This window comes from Cnephaeus nilssonii, assembly GCF_951640355.1.
Source record: "Cnephaeus nilssonii genome assembly, chromosome: 10".
NCBI lineage: Eukaryota > Metazoa > Chordata > Mammalia > Chiroptera > Vespertilionidae > Cnephaeus > Cnephaeus nilssonii.
The window spans coordinates 29,767,575-29,786,643 of NC_137081.1; the positions used below are offsets into that span (position 1 = coordinate 29,767,575).

Below are 19,069 nucleotides of genomic sequence, written 5' to 3' on the forward strand. Positions count from 1 at the left end.
TTAATTAAATAAAAATATTAAAAATATATAATTTGATACCATTTTTAAAATTTAGGCTTTATGTATGTATACTTCTCTCTGATCCATCTTTCTAGCCAATAAATATTCAGACATGTTTGAAATGATACAAAGAGAGAATGAAAAAAAGAGGTAGAATGAGGGTGGAGATAATAGATATAAAGAGAGTGAAGGTAAGAGATAGAGTGAAGATGGGAGTTGAGGAAGAATGAGGGTTGGAATAGCAGGCAGAGCGAGAGTGAGGGGTAAGAAAAGTGCTTCAGGTTACACAAAGCTGCCCTCTGTGCATGAACTTCACCACCTTTTTGGTAGGTCCTGAAGCAACCTGCAGGTCACGCACATCGGGATCTGAGTTAACTTAGCTTCTAGGTCTTCCTAGTGGTCTCATGTAGGGCTTTCCACTCAGTGGACTCATGGCCCCACCCTGGGACATTAGAAGTTGTTTCTTCTTTGTGCAGTGATCAACAGTCAGGACTTCACTGAATTTACTGATGGAGATGGACCCTCCAAAGCTTCCACCTCAGCATTGAAAAGGAAAATTGGTAAGGAGGTGGGAGCTCAAGGATTGGGGTGCAGAAACCTCAATTAAAAGCTACTGTTTCCTGAAGCATCAATTCTGAGTTCATCCTATACCACGGATCTAGTTTATCTTGGAATCCAATTCTCTGTGTTTATTTTACTTGACCTTTTGGGGTGTGCAAATTAATAAGAAATCATTATGTTTATACTGAGGCCCAGTGCACGAAATTCGTGCATGGAAGGGGGGGAGGTGTCCCTCAGCCCAGCCTGCACCCTCTTCAATCTGGGATCCCTCGAGGGATGTCTGACTGCCCGTTTAGGATCGGGCCTAAACAGGCAGTCAGACATCCTTCTCACAATCCAGGACTGCTGGCTCCCAACTGCTCGCCTGCCTGCCTTCCTGATTGCCCCTAACCGCTTTTGCCTGCCAGCCTGATCACCCCCTAACCACTTCGCGGCCAGCCTGATTAATGCCTAACTGCTCCCCTGCCAGCCTGTTTGCCCCCAACTTCCCTCCTCTGCTGGCCTGGTCACCCCTAACTGCCCTCCCCTGCAGGGTTGATCGCCTCCAACTGCCCTCCCTTGCAGGCCTGGTCCTTCTCAACTGCCCTCCCTTGCAGGCCTGGTCCCTCTCAACTTCCCTCCCTTGCAGGCCTGGTGCCTTCCAACTGCCCTCCCCTGCTTGCCATCTTGTGGTGGCCATCTTGTGTCCACATGGGGGCAGGATCTTTGACCACATGGGGGCAGCCATATTGTGTGTTGGAGTGATGGTCAATCTGCATATTACTCTTTTATTAGATAGGATAGAGGCCTGGTGCACAGGTGGGGGCCAGCTGGTTTGCCCTGAAGGGTGTCTCGGATCAGGGTGGGGGTTCCCTTGGGGCGTGGGGTGGCCTGAACGAGGGGCCTGTGGTGGTTTGCAAGCCAGCCATGCCCCCTGGCGACCCAAGCGGAGTCCCTGGTATCTGGAATTTATTTACCTTCTACAATTGAAACTTTGTAGCTTGGAGCGGAGCCAAGCCTCCTACTCACTCCGTGGCTGGCAGCCATTTCGGTTGGAGTTATTATCCTTCTATAATTGAAACTTTGTAGCCTTACGTGGAGGCCTGGGCCAGCCAGGGTGTGCAGAAAGCTTTGCTTCGTCCATTGCCAGCAGCAACCATAGCCTCTCTCTCTTTCCAGCTCCGTGGCTGCTGCCATTTCTGTTTGGATTTGTTTACCTTCTATAATTGAAACTTTGTAGCCTTGAGTGGAGGCTAAGGCTGGCAAGGGCAGGCAGAAAGCTTGGCTTCCTCCATTGCCTGGGAAACCCAAGCCTCCCTCCTGCTCTCTGTGGCTGTAGCCATCTTGGTTGGGTTTATTTGCATATTAACTCCTGATTGGCTAGTGGGCGTGGCTTGTGGGCGGGGCTTTATGGGTGTGGCGGAGGTATGGTCAATTTGCATATTACTCTTTTATTAGAGAGGATTTTTTAAACATGAGGACTATTAATTCATAGGTCCTATAAATCAACCAATGCACCTATCTATTGATTATATAGTAGTAAAAGGCTAGAGAAGTAGTGAATTTATTTTAAAACTAATTCTGTGACTATAAAGTGTTGGGTTTATACAGTGATTTCTACAGAAAATAGAAAGCTAAATATTTCTTTATTGGAAGGTCATATTGTCATCTAATCACAAAGTTTGAATAGTGTTGAGGGTCAATTCCTCCAGCTCTCCTGGGTTAGCAGAAATGGATAAGGTGTTTTGAAACCCAAAGTGTTGATTTTTAGAGAGTTCTCCAGCAGGTCATGATATATAGAATGACTTTTCAAAATACCTTTGCAAATAGTGTCTTACTTTTTCCTTTACAACAGCCCTGAGGAAAGAGCAGGATGGCCATTGTTACTCTTGTTTCTAAGTGAGGAAACAAAATCACACAAATGTTTCAAATCTTCCACAAAGTCTCATGGAGATAAAGGAAAAAGAAAAGACCAGTTTCCTGGATTCTCGGTTATTTCCTTTGTAAAGCTGGAGCTCAACACGGTTATCAAAATGTGGTTTCCTCAATCCTGTGTGTAGCATGAGTGGTGATAAAATCTGCAGCTCTTTAGTGCACTAAGTGGTGATTGATTTTCCCTTCCTTCTTTCTCAGAGTATATTAGAAACATGTCTATTTAGGAAAACCCACTAGGAAATGACCTTCCTACACACACACACACACACACACACACACACACACACACACACACACAAAGATATTACCTTGTCTTGATGTTACAACAGAACACTATTGTAAATATTTTTGTTCTAAAAGTTCTCTATATTTATTAATGTAAACATGTAAGTTTCCTTCCATTTTTAGAGTGTGTACATTCTGACTTGTGGCTTAGTGTAGGCAAAGTGCTCTGAAAGGTGGTTCCAAAATAGGTCTACTGCTCAAACACAAGAGAAGGTTATTTCAAGGGGCACCAGGGGGTAGAAGTGGCTCTCTACCAACATGCTTCTTAACACAAAACTTCCAAGGTCTCCCCACAAAGAAACAGCAGGTGAAGGAATTGTGAAATGACAATAGAAGGGATAAGAGGTAGAAGAGAGAAAAGTGAAAGAAGGTAAGATTCAAACAGAGCATAGGCACTCTTTGCCAGTGACTTTCTGCTCTGGGGATAGGGAATGGGAGCATCACTAACCTTCAAGGTAGGTGACTTAAAGAGATGGACCAGGTGGCCTGTGTGCAGGTCATGGTATACATGGGTTTTGATGATGTTTCAAGTTGTATTAAGGAATTCCATGCTCCATCAATTCCTGAGACACCTAAAGAACCCTATTCCTTGTTCAGTGATCAATAAACTAGGTCCCTTAGAATCAAGCAAAGAAGAGACCCAAGAAGCCACCTGTTTATAACTCTAAATTGTATCAGATAAGATTGTATTTCTGGAAAAATATCCAGAGTCTAAATCCAGAGCTCTGTTTTCAGGATGAATCTTTTTTCTGAAGTTCTCTATATGCATTGATTCATTACTTCTTGGATACAATTTTAAGCATTTAACTTTTTCAATCTTATTGGGAAATTGTCGAAAGCAAGAGGCATTCATTATAAGTGGTTGTTCGACTGGATAAATGCATTCAATTAACATATTGAAAATGTAACAATAATACACTAGTAAATAACAGCCATTTTTACTATGCACTGTCATATCTATTAATGCTAAAGTGTTCATATTCTATAGAGCATAGTGAGTGAGCACAGTATTTCACTATCTGTTGATAATATTGTCATTACTGCAAAACTTAGATCGTCTTCAAAGAATAATTTGTGCTAACATTAATTATTAATGGGAAAAATGTTTTAGACCAACCACTCTCAAACTTAAATGATACTTAAACTATTGACTTACATTTTGATTTTTCACAGGGCTTTTGTGAATACAAGTTCATTTTGTTTTCACAAAAAACTAACAGGGTGATAGGGTAAGTTAGGTTATCCCAGCATTAATAATGGAGGAAACTGGAGGTGTTTGAGGGTCATTTATAAATTCACCTGGAAAATCAAATGGAGAACCAGGCAGGAGCCCAGCATTATGGCCCAGAGCACAGAACTGGGTACAATTGAGAGAAAGAGAAAAATGATAATCTCAACATTAAAATTATCACAAACCCTACCTGTTGTGTGAGTTGTGATAGACTATGTAAGACTAATGTAAACAAATACTGTTCTCTCTCCTTTACTTTATAGCGCCCATTGATTTCAGAAAATCACCTACAGCAGGAAAAATACTTTGTAAAACAGGTAAGAGTAAGCAAATAACTTCTCATGGTTACAATGAACAGGGTTTTGCTTTTGTTTTTACAAAAGGTTTGTTCCAATATTTTCCTATTTCCTTTATAGTAAAATACAAATTTGCTTTAATTTAATATTGTTCATATTTTAACTTTTGTATTTGTGATGGCTGTGACAAATAAACCTAAAGAGGTCAATCACTCAAACTCAATACAATTTCAATTTTTTTTCAAGTAAATATTCCAAAGGTTTCTAGAAGGTGGAGTGGGGGAGTAACTCTATTTCACAAAGTATTTCTGGGAAGAAGCCAAATGAGAGATCTGCCTTCTTCAATTCCAGATTTGTAAGACCACCTTGGGAAAGAAGCAGAGCTAAAATATTGTACAATTACAGACAGGAACACAAATCCATAAGCTACATGTAAAAGAAGAAAGAGGATCAGTGCCAAATACAGAGGGCCAAAAGAAAACAGAGAAGCCCTGCTAGTGTGGCTCAGTTTGGTCAGCATCCTCCCATGCACCCAGAGGTCACTGGTTATATTCCCCATTGGGGCACATGTTAGGGTTGCAGACTTCATGCCCTTTAGAGGTGTGTGCAAGAGGCAGCTGATTGATGATGTTCCTCTCTCACCGATGTTCCTCTCTGTAACTTTCCTTACCACTCTCTCTAAAAAGCAATAAAAACATTTTTTTAAAAGAGAGGCACAAAGAAAGGACAGAGTTGAGTAGCAAGAACCAACAGGGCTGGGGGAGCTTTCCCCTGCAGTGGAATTACAGGGAGAGGGGCTTGTTGATTGTCGAGAGGGTGCTCACTCCCTTAGTGGAGGCAAATGAAATTCTTCATTTATTACAATTTCGTCCAGGAGCAGAGCTACTCCACCATGGAAACCAAACCAATTCCTGCTCTGTAGACCTGGTGCATATACAGGAGAAAAGGCCAGTTTTAAATTCAGGAGTTGAATGTGAAGCCCAAGCAAGGACTGACGGTAAGCAGGCATCTGACGTAATAAGTAAGGCTGACTGAAAGAATGTGAATCCCAGTGATGTGAATCCCGGTACCAGACAAGGGTCTGGGACATGTCATCAGGACCAATGGAGACAGTCCTGGTGATCTTGGTTAGAGGTAGAAAGGGAAGGGAACAAGTGCAGGGAGTTCAACAGAAACACATCCCCAGTAATTGGAAAAAATATCAAAAACAGAAATGGTAAATGTCAATATTGACATCAGTGAGCATATTTTTATATTTAAAGAGAGGAAAATATTTGGGTAAGAGTAAAAGGAAAAGGAAAAATTTCAGAGAGCCAGGATATTCATGAAAGGAGATTAATAAAAACATGCACAGAAAGATAAAGTGAGGCATAAAGAGATACCTTTGCCAGAAACCAGCATAATTAGCAAAAATGAGCTGAACCAAAAGACTTTATTTGGGGTGATGGGCAATTGACACAGTGTGCAAATGATGTTTTATTGAGTTGTACACTCGAAACCTATACAGTTTTGTGAAAGAGTATCACCCCAATAAGTTAAATTAAAAATAAAGTTAATAAATAAAAATATATAATTTGATACCATTTTTAAAATTTAGGCTTTATATTTGTATTAGAGGCCCAGTGCACGAAATTCGTGCATAGGAATGGGGGGTCCCTCAGCCCAGCCTGCACCCTCTCCAATCAGGGATCCCTCTCGCAATCTGGAACCACTGGCTCCTAACTGCTCACCTGCTTGATGCCTCCAACTGCTTCCTGCCAGCCTGATGGCCTTAACTGCTCTCCCCTGCCAGCCTGATCCCCCTAACTGCTCTCCCCTCCTAGCCTGACCCCCCTAACTGCTCTCCCCTCCTGGCCTGATTGCCCTAACTACCTAACTGCTTCCCCCTGCTGGCCTGATCCCCCTCACTGCCTAACTGCTCTCACCTCCTGGCTGATTGCCCTAACTGCCTATCTGCTCTCCCCTCCTGGCCTGATCCCCCTAACTGCTCTCCCCTCCTGGCCTGATACCCCTAAATGCCTATCTGCGCTCCCCTCCTGGCCTGATCACCCTAAATGCCTGTCTGTTCTCCCTTCCTCTCCAAACCCTGCGGACCCCCAGTGCAGGTGTGCTGAGAGCTCTCCAGCACGGCCCCACCCCCTGATTAGTCATTGTGTGATGGTGTCCCAACCAATTTGCATATCCCTCTATTAGTATAGATACTTCTCTGATCCATTTTCCTAGCTAATAAATATTTAAACATGTTTAGAATGGTACAAAGAAAGAATGAAAAAAAAAAGAGGTAGAATGAGGGTGGAGATAATAGATATAAAGAGAGTAGCAGTAAAAGATAGAGTAAAGATGGGAGTTGAGGTAGAATGGGGGTGGGGTTAGCAGGCAGGATGAGAATGGGAGTAAGAAAAGTGCTTCAGGTTGGGCAAAGCTGCCCTCTGTGCATGAACTTCACCACCTTCTTGGTAGAACCTGGAGCAACCTGCAGGTTACGCATATCAGGCACAGACCAGAGGGACCTGAGTTAACTTAGCTTCTAGGTATTCCTAGTGGTCTTATGTAGTGGGGAGAGGGGTGAAGGAACTCTGTTCACAAAATAATTCTGGGAAGAAGCCAAATGAGAGATCTGCCTTTTTCAATTTCAAATTTCTAAGACCACCTTGGGAAAGAAGCAGAGCTAAAATGTAATACAAGTACAGACATGAACACAAATCCATAAGCTATATGTAAAAGAATAAAGAAAATGCAGTGCCAAATACAGAGGGCCAAAAGAAAACGGAGAAGCCCTGCTAGTGTGGCTCAGTTTGGTCAGCATCCTCCCATGCACCCAGAGGTCATTGGTTTGATTCCACATTAGGGCACATATTAAGGTTGCAGGCTCTATACCCAGTAGGAGTGTGTGCAGGAGGCAGCTGATTGATGATGTTCCTCTCTCATAGATGTTTCTCTCTTTCCCTCTCCCATTCTCTCTCTCATCAATTAAAATATTTTTCTTAAAACAAAGAAATCAGAGAAGCCCACTGAGTTGAAATATCTTAGCTCAGGCTCAGGGGACAGTACGGGATAAAATATTGATCTACAGGTCATGAAAATACAAAGGGTATATCATGGAGCTCTGAGAGATTGATATTTTAAGCCTGGGTTTTCAGTGCTTCCACATTTTTTACTCTTTTGGTTACTTTTTCATACACTTAGATGTTGAAGAAACTTTTGTTCCTTCTGCTGCGAAATGTCTTGAAGGGGCTTCAGAATTCAGTGCAGCAAATAAGCTCCCAGGACCCTGTAGCTCTGCAGTGAGAAGTCTTGAAGTTTCTTCAGGATTCAGTGCACAGGATAAGCCCCCCGGGAGCCTGTAGCTCTGCAGTGAGAATTGGTCCTGATGAGAAGGATAAGGACTGCCATTGCTGGGCTTTAGGACATCAGGAGTCTGAGCTCAGAGCTCCTGTTTCTCTGAACACACACCAAGGCCTGGGAGCCTATTACTGCCTTGATCTCATGCCATTTAAAAAATATTTTATTGTTCAAAGTATTACACATGTCATTCTCTTTCCCCCTTTCACTCCCTTGACCCCTCATCCCCCCAAATGAAAACTGCAAAGAACAAAATAAACAAACAAAATAGAAACTGACTTATAGATTAAGAGAATAGACCTACAGTGGTCAGATGGAAGGTGGGGTTGAGGAACCTGGTGATAAGGGTAAAGAAATTAAGCAAAGAAAAAAGCCTCTCATACCTAGACACAGACAGCAGTATGGTGATTAACAGCAGGAAGATGGAGTAGGGGAGGTACAGAAGGGTAAAGGGGGAGGGAATGGTGATGGAAGAAGACTTGACTTGGGGTGATGAACACGCAATTCAATATACACTGTAGCACTGTATGCCTGAGACCTGTATAATTTCATTAACCAATGGCACCTAAACAAATTAAATAAAAATAAAATAAATAAAACTACAAAGAAAGAAATCACTATAAATTGAGGCTTAACAAGATGGCTCTAGTGAATGGCAGTGTGTCTTACTCCATGTTCTTAGACATGAAATGCCCCAAAGTGCTGGATCACATAGTGATGTCCACCTACTCACCACCTATTCTGTACAGAGCAGAGAAAGTAGGAGAGTCAGCTATTGGTCAAATTTGTCACAAACCTGTTCTGAATTCCATAGACACTGATTATTCTCTAATTATTGACAGAAGGAAAAGCTTCTGCTTTTATTATCAAATCCATTTATAGTCTTTGACAGATGACCCCCAACATAACATTGGCACATATAGTGATATTTAAACATTTTTGAAAAAAAAGGTATCTATTTATGTTTACAACAACCAAAATGTTAGGCCAGATAACTGTAGAGGATTCACAACTCTTTTAGTTAAGGCTGTGTTTTCCTTTACTCCCAAATCCTGTGGACATTGAAAACAAATCTATTTAGTGGAGGCAACCTGAAAAGACCTATAAGCAAAGGTAACAAGAATCTTTCTTTGATACATAAGCTTTGTTCAAATATTTTTGTTTTTTCTTTAAAATAATAAAATAATGTGTTGAGATTTTGCATTTGGTGGGCTGAGCTAATTGGTATAAAAGTTCAATGGCACAAGAGCAATGCAATGCATTTTTATGCCAATAAAAGGATAAAGTAGTCCCACTGTTCTTTGAGGACCCAGATGAGAGGACTCTGACATTCATAAAATCTTAAGACCTGGACAGGATCTTAAGACCAGGTCTGTTCCTATCCCTCATAAACTGACATACTAAGGTGTTTTTCAAAGTCCTATTGAGAAATAAAGGAAGAGCATGGCCATTCCTGGATTCCTACTTCTCAGTTCAGAAGGTTTTTAGTTACTTTAGAAGAAAAAGAGAATCAAGAAATGAAACATCCTTATAAACTCAAGCCTTCTGCACTATAAATCATGCTAAGATCTGCAACTTTTATTTATTTATTTTTATTTTCTCTTCTTCTTCTTCTTCTTCTTCTTCTTCTTCTTCTTCTTCTTCTTCTTCTTCTTCTCCTTCTTCTTCTTCTCCTTCTCCTTCCCCTCCTCCTCCTCCTCCTCCTCCCCCTCCTCCTCCTCCTCCTCTTTCTTCTTCTTCTTCTTCTTCTTCTTCTTCTTCTTCTTATTATTATTATTATTATTATTATTATTATTATTATTCGTTACTGTGGATCTTGGAAACAAATATATTTAGAAAAAGCTGAAGTAAGAAAAAATAAGAGTGAGTAGATTTTGCTTGCTTTTGATGTAGAAATGAGTTTTTATATACCAGAGTTTCATCATTATTATTACTTATAATATTGTGGTAGGTAGAATGATAGTTTCTCAAAGATGTCCGTGCCCTAATCCCTGGAACCTGCAATCTGTTATCTTACATGGCAAGTAAACTTGGCAGATTTAATTTAACTAGGGACCTTAAAATGAGAGAGATTATCCTGGATTCTCTGGGTGGCCGAAATATGAGAGAGATTATCCTGGATTCTCTGGGTGGCCACAATATACTCCCCTAATCTTTAAAATGTGGAGAACCTTTCTTGGGTATGGAGAGAGGGATAGTGATATGGAAGAATGGTCAGAGAGATGCTCTGTTGCTGGCTCTGAAGATGGAAGAAGGGAATAGGGTATGTGGGTGACCTTAAGAAGCAGAAAAATCAAGGAAACAGATTGTTCCCTATAGCCTCCAGAAAGGAATGAAAGTCTGTTACAAACTGGATTTTATCCCAGTGAGGCCATATAATTCTGACATGAATTGTAAGATACTGATTTTGTGTTGTTTTAAGCCCACTATTTATAGTAAATTATTATGGCAGCAATATGAAAATAATACAGACTTTGGTTCTTAAATGTGGGTTATGGCTGTAAAACATTCCTAAAAATGTGGCAATGGCTTTGGGCAGTGGGTAGAGGCTAGGAGAATTCTAAGTAGAATGATTAGAGAGGAAAAAAAATAAGCCTAGATTGCCTTGAGCAGTTTGTAGAAATGTGGGTGGTGAAGACCAAGGGAGGACTCCGAAGGAAGAAAGACATGGAGGAGAACGTCTATGTTGTCTCAGAGAATTCATAAGTCATCCTGAACAGCACAAGTATGTACAAACATGGAGGTTAAAGGTATGACTGGTAAGGGTGCAGAAGGGAATAAAGAATATGTTTTTGAAAATGTGAGGAAGAGGAGTCTTATTATATAGTGACAGAAAGTGGAGCAAAATCCTGTCCTGCAGATATATGGAAAGCAGAACTTTTTGGATATGTACTAAGGAGGTTTCTAGGTGATGAAGATGAAGCTGGTTTCTTTTTTGCTGCTTAAAGTAAAATGTGAGAAGAACAAAATAAACTGAGGGGAGGAGAATAGCTCAACAAAAAGAAATCAGGACTTGATGATTTGGATTGTCTTAGCTTACACAGACTACAAAAGATGCTAAAATTGAGATTCTCTGTCAGGTTAAGTGTGCTCTGTAGAATGACTGAGAGTGTGGCTGAACAACTTTTTGCTAGAGCCTCGGAAGCAGTGAAAGATCAGAATATTTAGTCACAGAAAGGTTCTTTGATGAGACTAAACATGTAGCTCATATATCTCAGCCATCTCAGCTGAACTAAAATATAGATATGTGATTATATTGGAGACATCTGTGGAGGAGCCTCTTGTCTCATGGAGCAAATCCCCATGACATACATGGAAGACCTATAAGGTTCTTGAGAATTTTATACCAACAGAAACAGAGATGTCCATGTCAAGTCCCTGGAGCCTCTAATCTGTCTCTTTACTTGGTGAAAGAGAGTTTGAAAATGTGATTAAGGTAATGAAATGGCTGGATTATCTGGATAATCTGGGCGGCCCCAGTCAAATCATGTAGATGCTTAAAATCAGAAAAACTTTCCTGCTGTGCAGAGAAGGATTTGTGTCTATGGAATAATAATCAGAGATGTAATGTGGCTGTGTTTGAAGATGAAAGCAGAAGGCAAGGAGTCAACAAATGTGGGCAGCACTTAGAGCTGGAAAAGCAAAAAAAAAAAAAAAATTCTTACTATAGCCTTCAGAAAAGAACAAAGTCCTGTGGGCACCTTGATGTGAGGCCAGTGAAACTTAATTCAGACCTTTAGAATTATAAGATAAAAACCTGTGTTGCTTTAGTTTACAAAGTTTTGGGGAATTTATTAAAGCCACATCAGAGAACTACCACCTTTCATAAGATTAAAAAAAAGAGAGAGATAATATTTTGCCTTTATATGATTACATCTTTCAAATAAGAAATTTATATATTTTTAAATGCTCACATTTTTGTTGCTTTTTAATTTTAAAATCTATGAACTTTATAGACTTTGTTGTGTATCTTTCCAGATTTTTCCTGCCCATGTATTAACATATTTAGAATTATATTACTTATCTGAGTTAATCTATTCATAGTGTTACATTTCCCTGATTTTAATCAGTATATCAAGAACACATTTTGCCAATTTAACTGTAAATACTTTTATTTCATTCCTGTTTTAATTTGTATTACTACCATTTTTAGTGTAGTTGAGCACTTTTCACTGGTTATTGGTCATTTGTTTCTCTTCTACAAATGCCTGGTATCTGTCTTACCAGTGTTGCTGTTATGTTGGTCATCCTGTCCAAGAATAGGTATATTAATATATTACATGTTAAATTTTGCAAATGTATAATGTTAATATTTTGTCTCACTTAATGTTAATTTTTTAGGTTTTTAATTGTATGTTTTTTCCTAGAGAAGTTTGAAAATTTTAGATAGCTAAATATGTCAGGGTTTTCCTTTATGGCTTTATATAAAATTTATGACTTTATATAAAAATAATTTCCACCTAAAAGTTTTAAAGACTTTGTATTTGGTTCTAGAATATTTGAAAGTAGGTAAAAGTGGTGAATACATTTAACCACTTTTTTCTTCATAAGTTGAAATGCCCTTTTTATGCCTTTTCCTGTATTCATGGATCTATGTCTGCATTCTACACTGAAGAGCTGGACTAGAGAGGTTTCCTTCTGGGAAGAAGACTCGGGACAGTTGTGAAGCTTAGATATAATTATGCCTCTCTATCTCCCATACTACCTAAGTGTTTCCTCCTCAGGTGGCTGGGTCTTTGCTCTTCCTTCTCTGCTAAAAACTCTGTGTGTACAATTCCACTGGCTGCAACTTCATCTTTCTCTCTAATAATCATTTGTCACTCAGACTTTTCATGCAGAAAAGAGTCAGATAGGGAAAAGGCATTTCCAAAGAATATAAACAAATCCTCTAGGCACTCTGAAGCATGGGAAAGAATGAAGCATCCTTACCAACAGAACAGAACTCAGATTTTCAGAATTGATCTAATACAATGCCATTAATCCCCAATCACTTTTGTCCTAATCACAATGCAGGAAGGAGCTGATCCCTTTCTGCCTTCCTTGGGGACAACAGCCTTCAGTGACCAAAGAGCCATAATAGAGAAGTGTGTGGACAGGAGGAGATGAGGTCATAGAGTTAGATGATCAGAGCATTGGACGTAGCTTTTGATAAAGGGCACACCGTTGTCAGACAACAATAGTCCAATAAGCCATCCAAATTGAAGATTGTTCTAGAGTTTCCTGAGTTCCTCTTTCAGCTTTGGAGAAAGCTGATGAGGAGAAAAAATGAGGTAAAGCAAGGGAACACAAATATTAAGTAGACACCATCTCCATTAAGTTACCCATCATTATCCTCTCTGCCACCGAGTCAGAACTCAAACAGGAGCTGCATGTACAGTCTTTGACTTTGTCTCCAACTACCTAACTGCAGTGGAATAGCATAGCTGGAGAGCTTCTGGCAGAACATGACAGCACCTGTGTGTTTCATTGTCATGTAAGAATCAAGGGGACTGACTGGATTGGGAGTTAAGACAGTTTTATTGAAGCCTATCTCTGCTAAAGCATTCTAATTGTATGAGGTTTGAGAGGTGAGATGAAGATGGACATCTTTCATTATGCAACAAAAATACCATTGACAGAAAAACTTAGAAACTCTGGAGATTTGTGAAATAAAATTTCCTAAGAACCTCTGTCTTTATAGAAACAACCTCAACATGGGAGGACCTTTTATGTGTGCAATTTTAAAATGAGACACAATGAAGAAACTTCTCTTTTCAGGGATAAGAGAGCACATGGATGCGAATGTAGATTTTGGTGCTGAAATACTTCCTGTGACCTGTGGAGAGATTACGGGCATGTTAATTAAGAGAAAATTTGAACGAGGTAGGTTTCAAGGTTTACTTTAATCTGCAACCACTATGTGAGGGAATCACAAAAATTAATGGAATACCCTGATCATTCAAGGAATTTGGGCCCCAGTTTTGTCTTGAGAAGAGCTGGGGTCCCAAAGATGATATTTTTACACTTTAAGAAATGGTGCATAAGTTCTCACTTCCACATGGAAGTGTCCATGAGTATGCCCAAGGAAGCAAAGAGTAATGCAGAAATGTCAGTCTGTGGATAGAAAATATTGTGTATTTTACTTTGAATCAGCTTCCACCTTCATATCCTATACCCCTTCTGGAAGCCATAATCAGGATAGATGTTTAATGTAGTGAGAAGTTCATAAAGTTTAGAATCAGAAAAATGTGAGTCCCAGCTTCAACTCTGCAAAGAGTGACTGAGTAAATAATGGGACCTCTCTGAGCCTGAAACTTCTCATCTAAGAAATGGATAATAATTAAAAACCCACCTCATGGTATGACTTTGAGAATTAATTTACATATTGACTATAAAATGTGTTGTGATTTTTAACATAAAGCTTTCCAATAATTGTCTATTATGATAAACTTCATATCAGATTATTATTAATATTCCTTTGTGAACAATTAATATAAATAAATGTTTGCATCATAACTATTTTTAAACAGCTTTACTGAGCTATAACTCACATGTCATATAATTCACCTCTTAGAGTGTAGAATTCACTGTTGAGTTTTTTGTTGGTTTGGCTTATTCACAAGGTTATAAAACCATCATCACAATTTAATTTTAGAACCTTTTTGTCCCCCACTAAAGGAAACACCATGTCTCTCAGTAGTCAATACCCATTCTGCCTCACCCCACTACCCAGCCCTAAGCAACCACTAATCTATTTTATGATCTATAAACTGGCATATTCTAAGCATTTCATATCAGTAGACTCATGTGACATGTGCTTTTCTGTGACTCTTTCACACAGCATGATGTATTCAAGGTTCATACATATAGTACCACATGTAGTATATTTCATTTTTTATTGTCAAATACTATAATAGCCCATGGTATGGATATTCAATATTGCATTTATCTAAAGTTTGGGTTTTCTCACTCTTTAGCTATCATGAATAATGCTGTTTTGTGTCAAGTTTTTGGTGAACATATATTTTTAATTATTTTTGTTATATACTCTGAATGGGATTGCAGAATACATGGCAATTCCATGTTGAACTTGTTGAGGAAAAAACAAACTATTTTCCACAGTTTATATTCTCACCAGTGAAATCTGAGGGCTGCAATTTATCTGCATTCTCACCAATACTTCTTATTGTCGGTCTTTTTCATCACTGCCATCTGAGTGGGTGTGATATCTCAATGAGGTTTTTATTTTCTTTTCTCTAATGAATACTGTTAAGTGTAACATTATCTTTTATATATAAGTTAAATTTTCCACTGAAAAAATATTTCATATTATTTTAAAATCAGCTACCCATGATTTCAGGGATAGAAAAGTATCTGCTCAATAAAGCCAATGAGCTGGAAGAAAATTGCTATAATACAGGACACAGATGTTGCTTTGAAGCCATTGTGAGCAACAGGACCAGGACTTGATATTTCATTCCAAAGCAAGAAATCCCCTGGGAGGGGACTCACAGGCTGGGTTTGGGGATTCTCAAGTATGAAAAGTGAGGCCAGACTTTTCTGCTAGTGAGTGATCTTGAACCCAAATTGGGTGACTTCAGATGAAATGTAGTGGGAAGCCAGTGTCTGAGCTCTGAGGACAAAGATGTTTCAGATTCAACTTACCCTGGTCTTACAGGATCCATGGTGAAGTGTATAAGAAGCCAGGATGGAAATTGGTTCACTCTACACGAATTTGAACTTAAAGGAGGCTACAAATCCTGTAACTGGAAAAACAGCGTGCGCTGCAATAGAAGAACCCTAAAATGGCTGATGGAGGTATTACAGAGACAGAAACTTGGAAGTGATTTTCCTAGTTGCACTCTAAGATAGGTCACTGTTTTGTCTGCCAAATATATGTTGACTGACAGCTAACGCCCCAAGCCCCGACATTATGCTTGTCCCACACTCATAACTTAGTACATGACAGCACATTGATTTGTCAAAGAGGCTCTGTTGAGGTAGATGCAGGATCCTGGAGGAGGGAAAGGTCATTCTGACTCAGGTGCTTGCAGACAACTTTAGGCACTGTAAAAAAGGAGGCAGTATATGGCCAAACACGTGTGCAGAAGGCACTTCAGAAAAAAGAATGGTGTGAAAACCAGAACCATGACTAATGTGGCTCTGTGGGTTGAGGTAGATAGGTTGTGTGTGATACAGCATAATCCATCAATTGGGGTTGTTTGTGGAAGGATTTAATGGAAGTCTAAAGAGTTTAAATGCATAGCATAAACAATGCAGAACCAGGAAGGTCTCCTGAGGTGGGAAGTGGCATATTTAAAATAGTATCTCAGACAACATGGGGCCTAGAAATGATTTCACTGTCTTTCATCCCAAGAAACCTATAGTCAAACTACAATGCTCAGCTCCAATGTTACCCTCTCTGAATATTCCCTGACTGACCTGCCTTGTCATCCCTTCCCTGGGCCCCCTGACCTCTGACCTCACTATTAAGGCCCTTATCACAGTTTTATACGTGCCCTTCCATGCAATCCCTTATTCTCCTAGGTCCCTCTAGTTTTATACATCTTTGTGGGACCAACATTGTTCAGAGTGTCTTACACCCTGTAGGTATGGGATACATGTGTAATGACTGAATAGCCCTGGGTGAGGACTTAAGCTTGAGTAGCACTGGTGGATGTAGAAAGGAGGTAAGAGGTGTCAAAGAGATTATGAATGAAAAGCTCTTAAAACTTAGGGGGAAAGCACAAGAGCAAGGAAAAAGGTTCTGAAGATGATTTTCTGGGTACCATTGATTGTACCCAGAATCCCCTTTCTCCGGTAGTTAATCTTCTTTCTAGAACAGCGGTCGCGAGCCCGTTGGGAGTCGAACGACCCTTTCACAGGGGTCGCCTAAGACATCCTGCATATCAGATATTTACATTACGATTCATAACAGTAGCAAAATTACAGTTATGAAGTAGCAACGAAAATAATTTTATGGTTGGGGGTCACCACAACATGAGGAACTGTATTAAAGGGTCGCGGCATTAGGAAGGTTGAGAACCACTGTTCTAGAAGAACAGGTAAGTAGAGGGAGATGGTGTCTCATTTAGATGCCTTGGTTTGAGCTGACAGGGGGACATCAAGTAGAAATATTTGGGAGGAGGTTGCAATGCCAGACTCACAAAACATGAAAACAGGCTAACCATATGCTTGGATATTTTTATCTTTTAGAAAGAACATCTACCTAAACCTCCAAGAATATATGGCAAGATAAAAAAGGTGATTATTACTTTATACAAGTGCTTATTACATAACTAATTTTATATTACAGCATCTTTTTATGGTTTCTCAGTTGTGTATTTAACATTTCTTCCTCTTTTCCTCTCCCCTGCCTTTATTTCATTTAATTAAGTTATTTATTTTGCAAGTGCCTTCAGATTTGTCCAGTTGAACATTCGGTTATATGCAAGGTCAATTTTGAATGGTAAACCATTTGAGATGAGAATAATAAGGTGCCATCTCAAAGCTGAGTTTTAGCTATAGTTGCAGATGTTGTCAGGGAGTCCAAGTTGTAAAAGCAAACATAAGTATGGCATACATAAAGACATTTCTTAATTATGTCACAGGCTCATCTTTAACTCAACCCAGATTTTTTTCATAAATGTTATTATATCTTAACTTTAATGAAATCTGATGGAGCAAAACTTTGGCCACCATCATCCAGAAGAACCTGGTCTAGTACAGAGTCTATATTGGGTCATATACAAAACTATGTACTATTTATTTTTTACATCATCTTCCATCCTTCTATAAAACATATACACAGACATACAGAATTCTTTCTCAAGCAGAAATTATTGGCAATTTTCATGAGGATGGTGTTGTTGGAAAGGGAGCTTTTGGGATATTGATGTGTCGTACATGAGGGTCTGACCTGGAAAATTGTTTACTTTAACGCCACCCCTTTGCCTCTACTCAGGGGCTGTGCAGGCCACCTGTCTATCCATGAAAGTGATTTATCCCTCTATGGAAGAAGGCTATTAAGGCAACAAACAAAATATATAACGTGCAATGTAGATTCAAGACAAAGTGATGGTTTCTCTAATATTGGGCATGAATGAGAACTTAAAAAGGAGGGAAAGGTGAAAGTTCTAGAAAAGGTTGCACATAGCTGGCTACTGAAACTTTATCTTCCAGAAATGTGAAGTCCAGGCCTTTATATTAACTGAAATTCTGGTTCTTTTGAACTACCAGTCCTTGGGACAGTTTATACACTGGGTTTATTGAAGATAAATTGTTGTTTGACCTATTCAGTGACTACTTTAAACAGCAGTATCTCCACCATTCTCCATGCATCCAAAGTTACTCAACATGGAGTACCTAAAAGAGCTAGTACTCAACTTCCAATGCACAGGTTCTGTCCTTATCCATGGGTGCAATACTTTGCAGCAACAAGGCTCAATTGCCCCTATATTTTGTGTCTCCTTGATTAAGAACAGAAATGACCCAAAGTGACAGATCTCAGGACCCATTACTACCTCTGTAGGTCCTCTTTGCCTCCCAGAACTAGTCTTGTTGATAAAGCCTCCTGGTTTCTGGAAATTTAAATGTCACTCATGGCACCACTCAAGAACTTCCTGTCTCCTGATGAGGGCCACCTGTACTTTCTGGTGACAGCTTCTATGTTGTCAATTAACCTGATATACTCCACCAAACCATCATTTATCTTATGTTAATATTTACTAAAGAGATAGCATGTAATCTCTTTTCCGAAGTGAAACAATACTCATTTATTTACTCATTCAACATATAAATATTGGCAATATATATATATATATATATATATATATATATATATATATATAAATGGCCATATATGAGATGGCCATATATGGGAATAATACATATATATGTATGTATTATTGATTTCAGAGAGGAAGGGAGAAATACAGAGATAGAAACATGAATGGTGAGAGAGAATCATTGATAGGCTGCCTCCTGCACTCGCCAGACTGGGGATTGAGCCTGCAACCTGGCATGTGCCCTGACCAAGAATCGAACTGTGACCACCTGGTTCATCGGTTGACACAACCACAGAGCCACACCGGCCAGGCTCACATATGGCCACTTTTAAAAGCAAAAGAAATGACCAGATTCCTGTTTCCCCAAGATAAAAATTTCTGTCAAAAAGTCCGGAACAAGACTCAAAATAACTTTTAGCAACTTTTCATCTGTTATTACTATCTGCACAAAGAGAAATAACATAGCTGTGTTCCAAATTACTGTGTCCATTTGCTAAAAGGACATTTCTGATATTTGTGTGTTCTTAACCGAGATATAATACAGACTGAGAAACAGATCACTTTTCATTACGTATTAGGTTTGGAACCATTTTTCAGGGTCTCAGCAGACCTGTGTTCAGTGAACCTTAGAGGGATGACAGAACTAACAGAGTAAGCTAAGCAATTATTGTGTA

At 39.4% G+C, this 19,069-nt stretch overlaps 1 protein-coding gene across 4 annotated transcripts in view; it reads left to right on the forward strand.

The window, feature by feature from the left end:
- Positions 1-19,069, forward strand: part of LOC307106288 (nuclear body protein SP140-like protein) — a 39,200-nt gene that overhangs the window by 15,197 nt on the left and 4,934 nt on the right. For 2 of the 4 annotated variants that reach the window (XM_079782645.1, XM_079782643.1), the window contains 5 exons: positions 4,255-4,308; positions 5,162-5,284; positions 13,387-13,491; positions 15,287-15,426; positions 16,825-16,872. In XM_079782645.1, coding sequence (XP_079638771.1) covers positions 4,255-4,308; positions 5,162-5,284; positions 13,387-13,491; positions 15,287-15,426; positions 16,825-16,872 — 470 coding nt within the window. Of the gene's footprint in view, positions 1-476; positions 561-4,254; positions 4,309-5,161; positions 5,285-13,386; positions 13,492-15,286; positions 15,427-16,824; positions 16,873-19,069 lie in introns of all 4 variants that reach the window. The other 2 variants (XM_079782642.1, XM_079782644.1) reach the window with 2 other exon arrangements.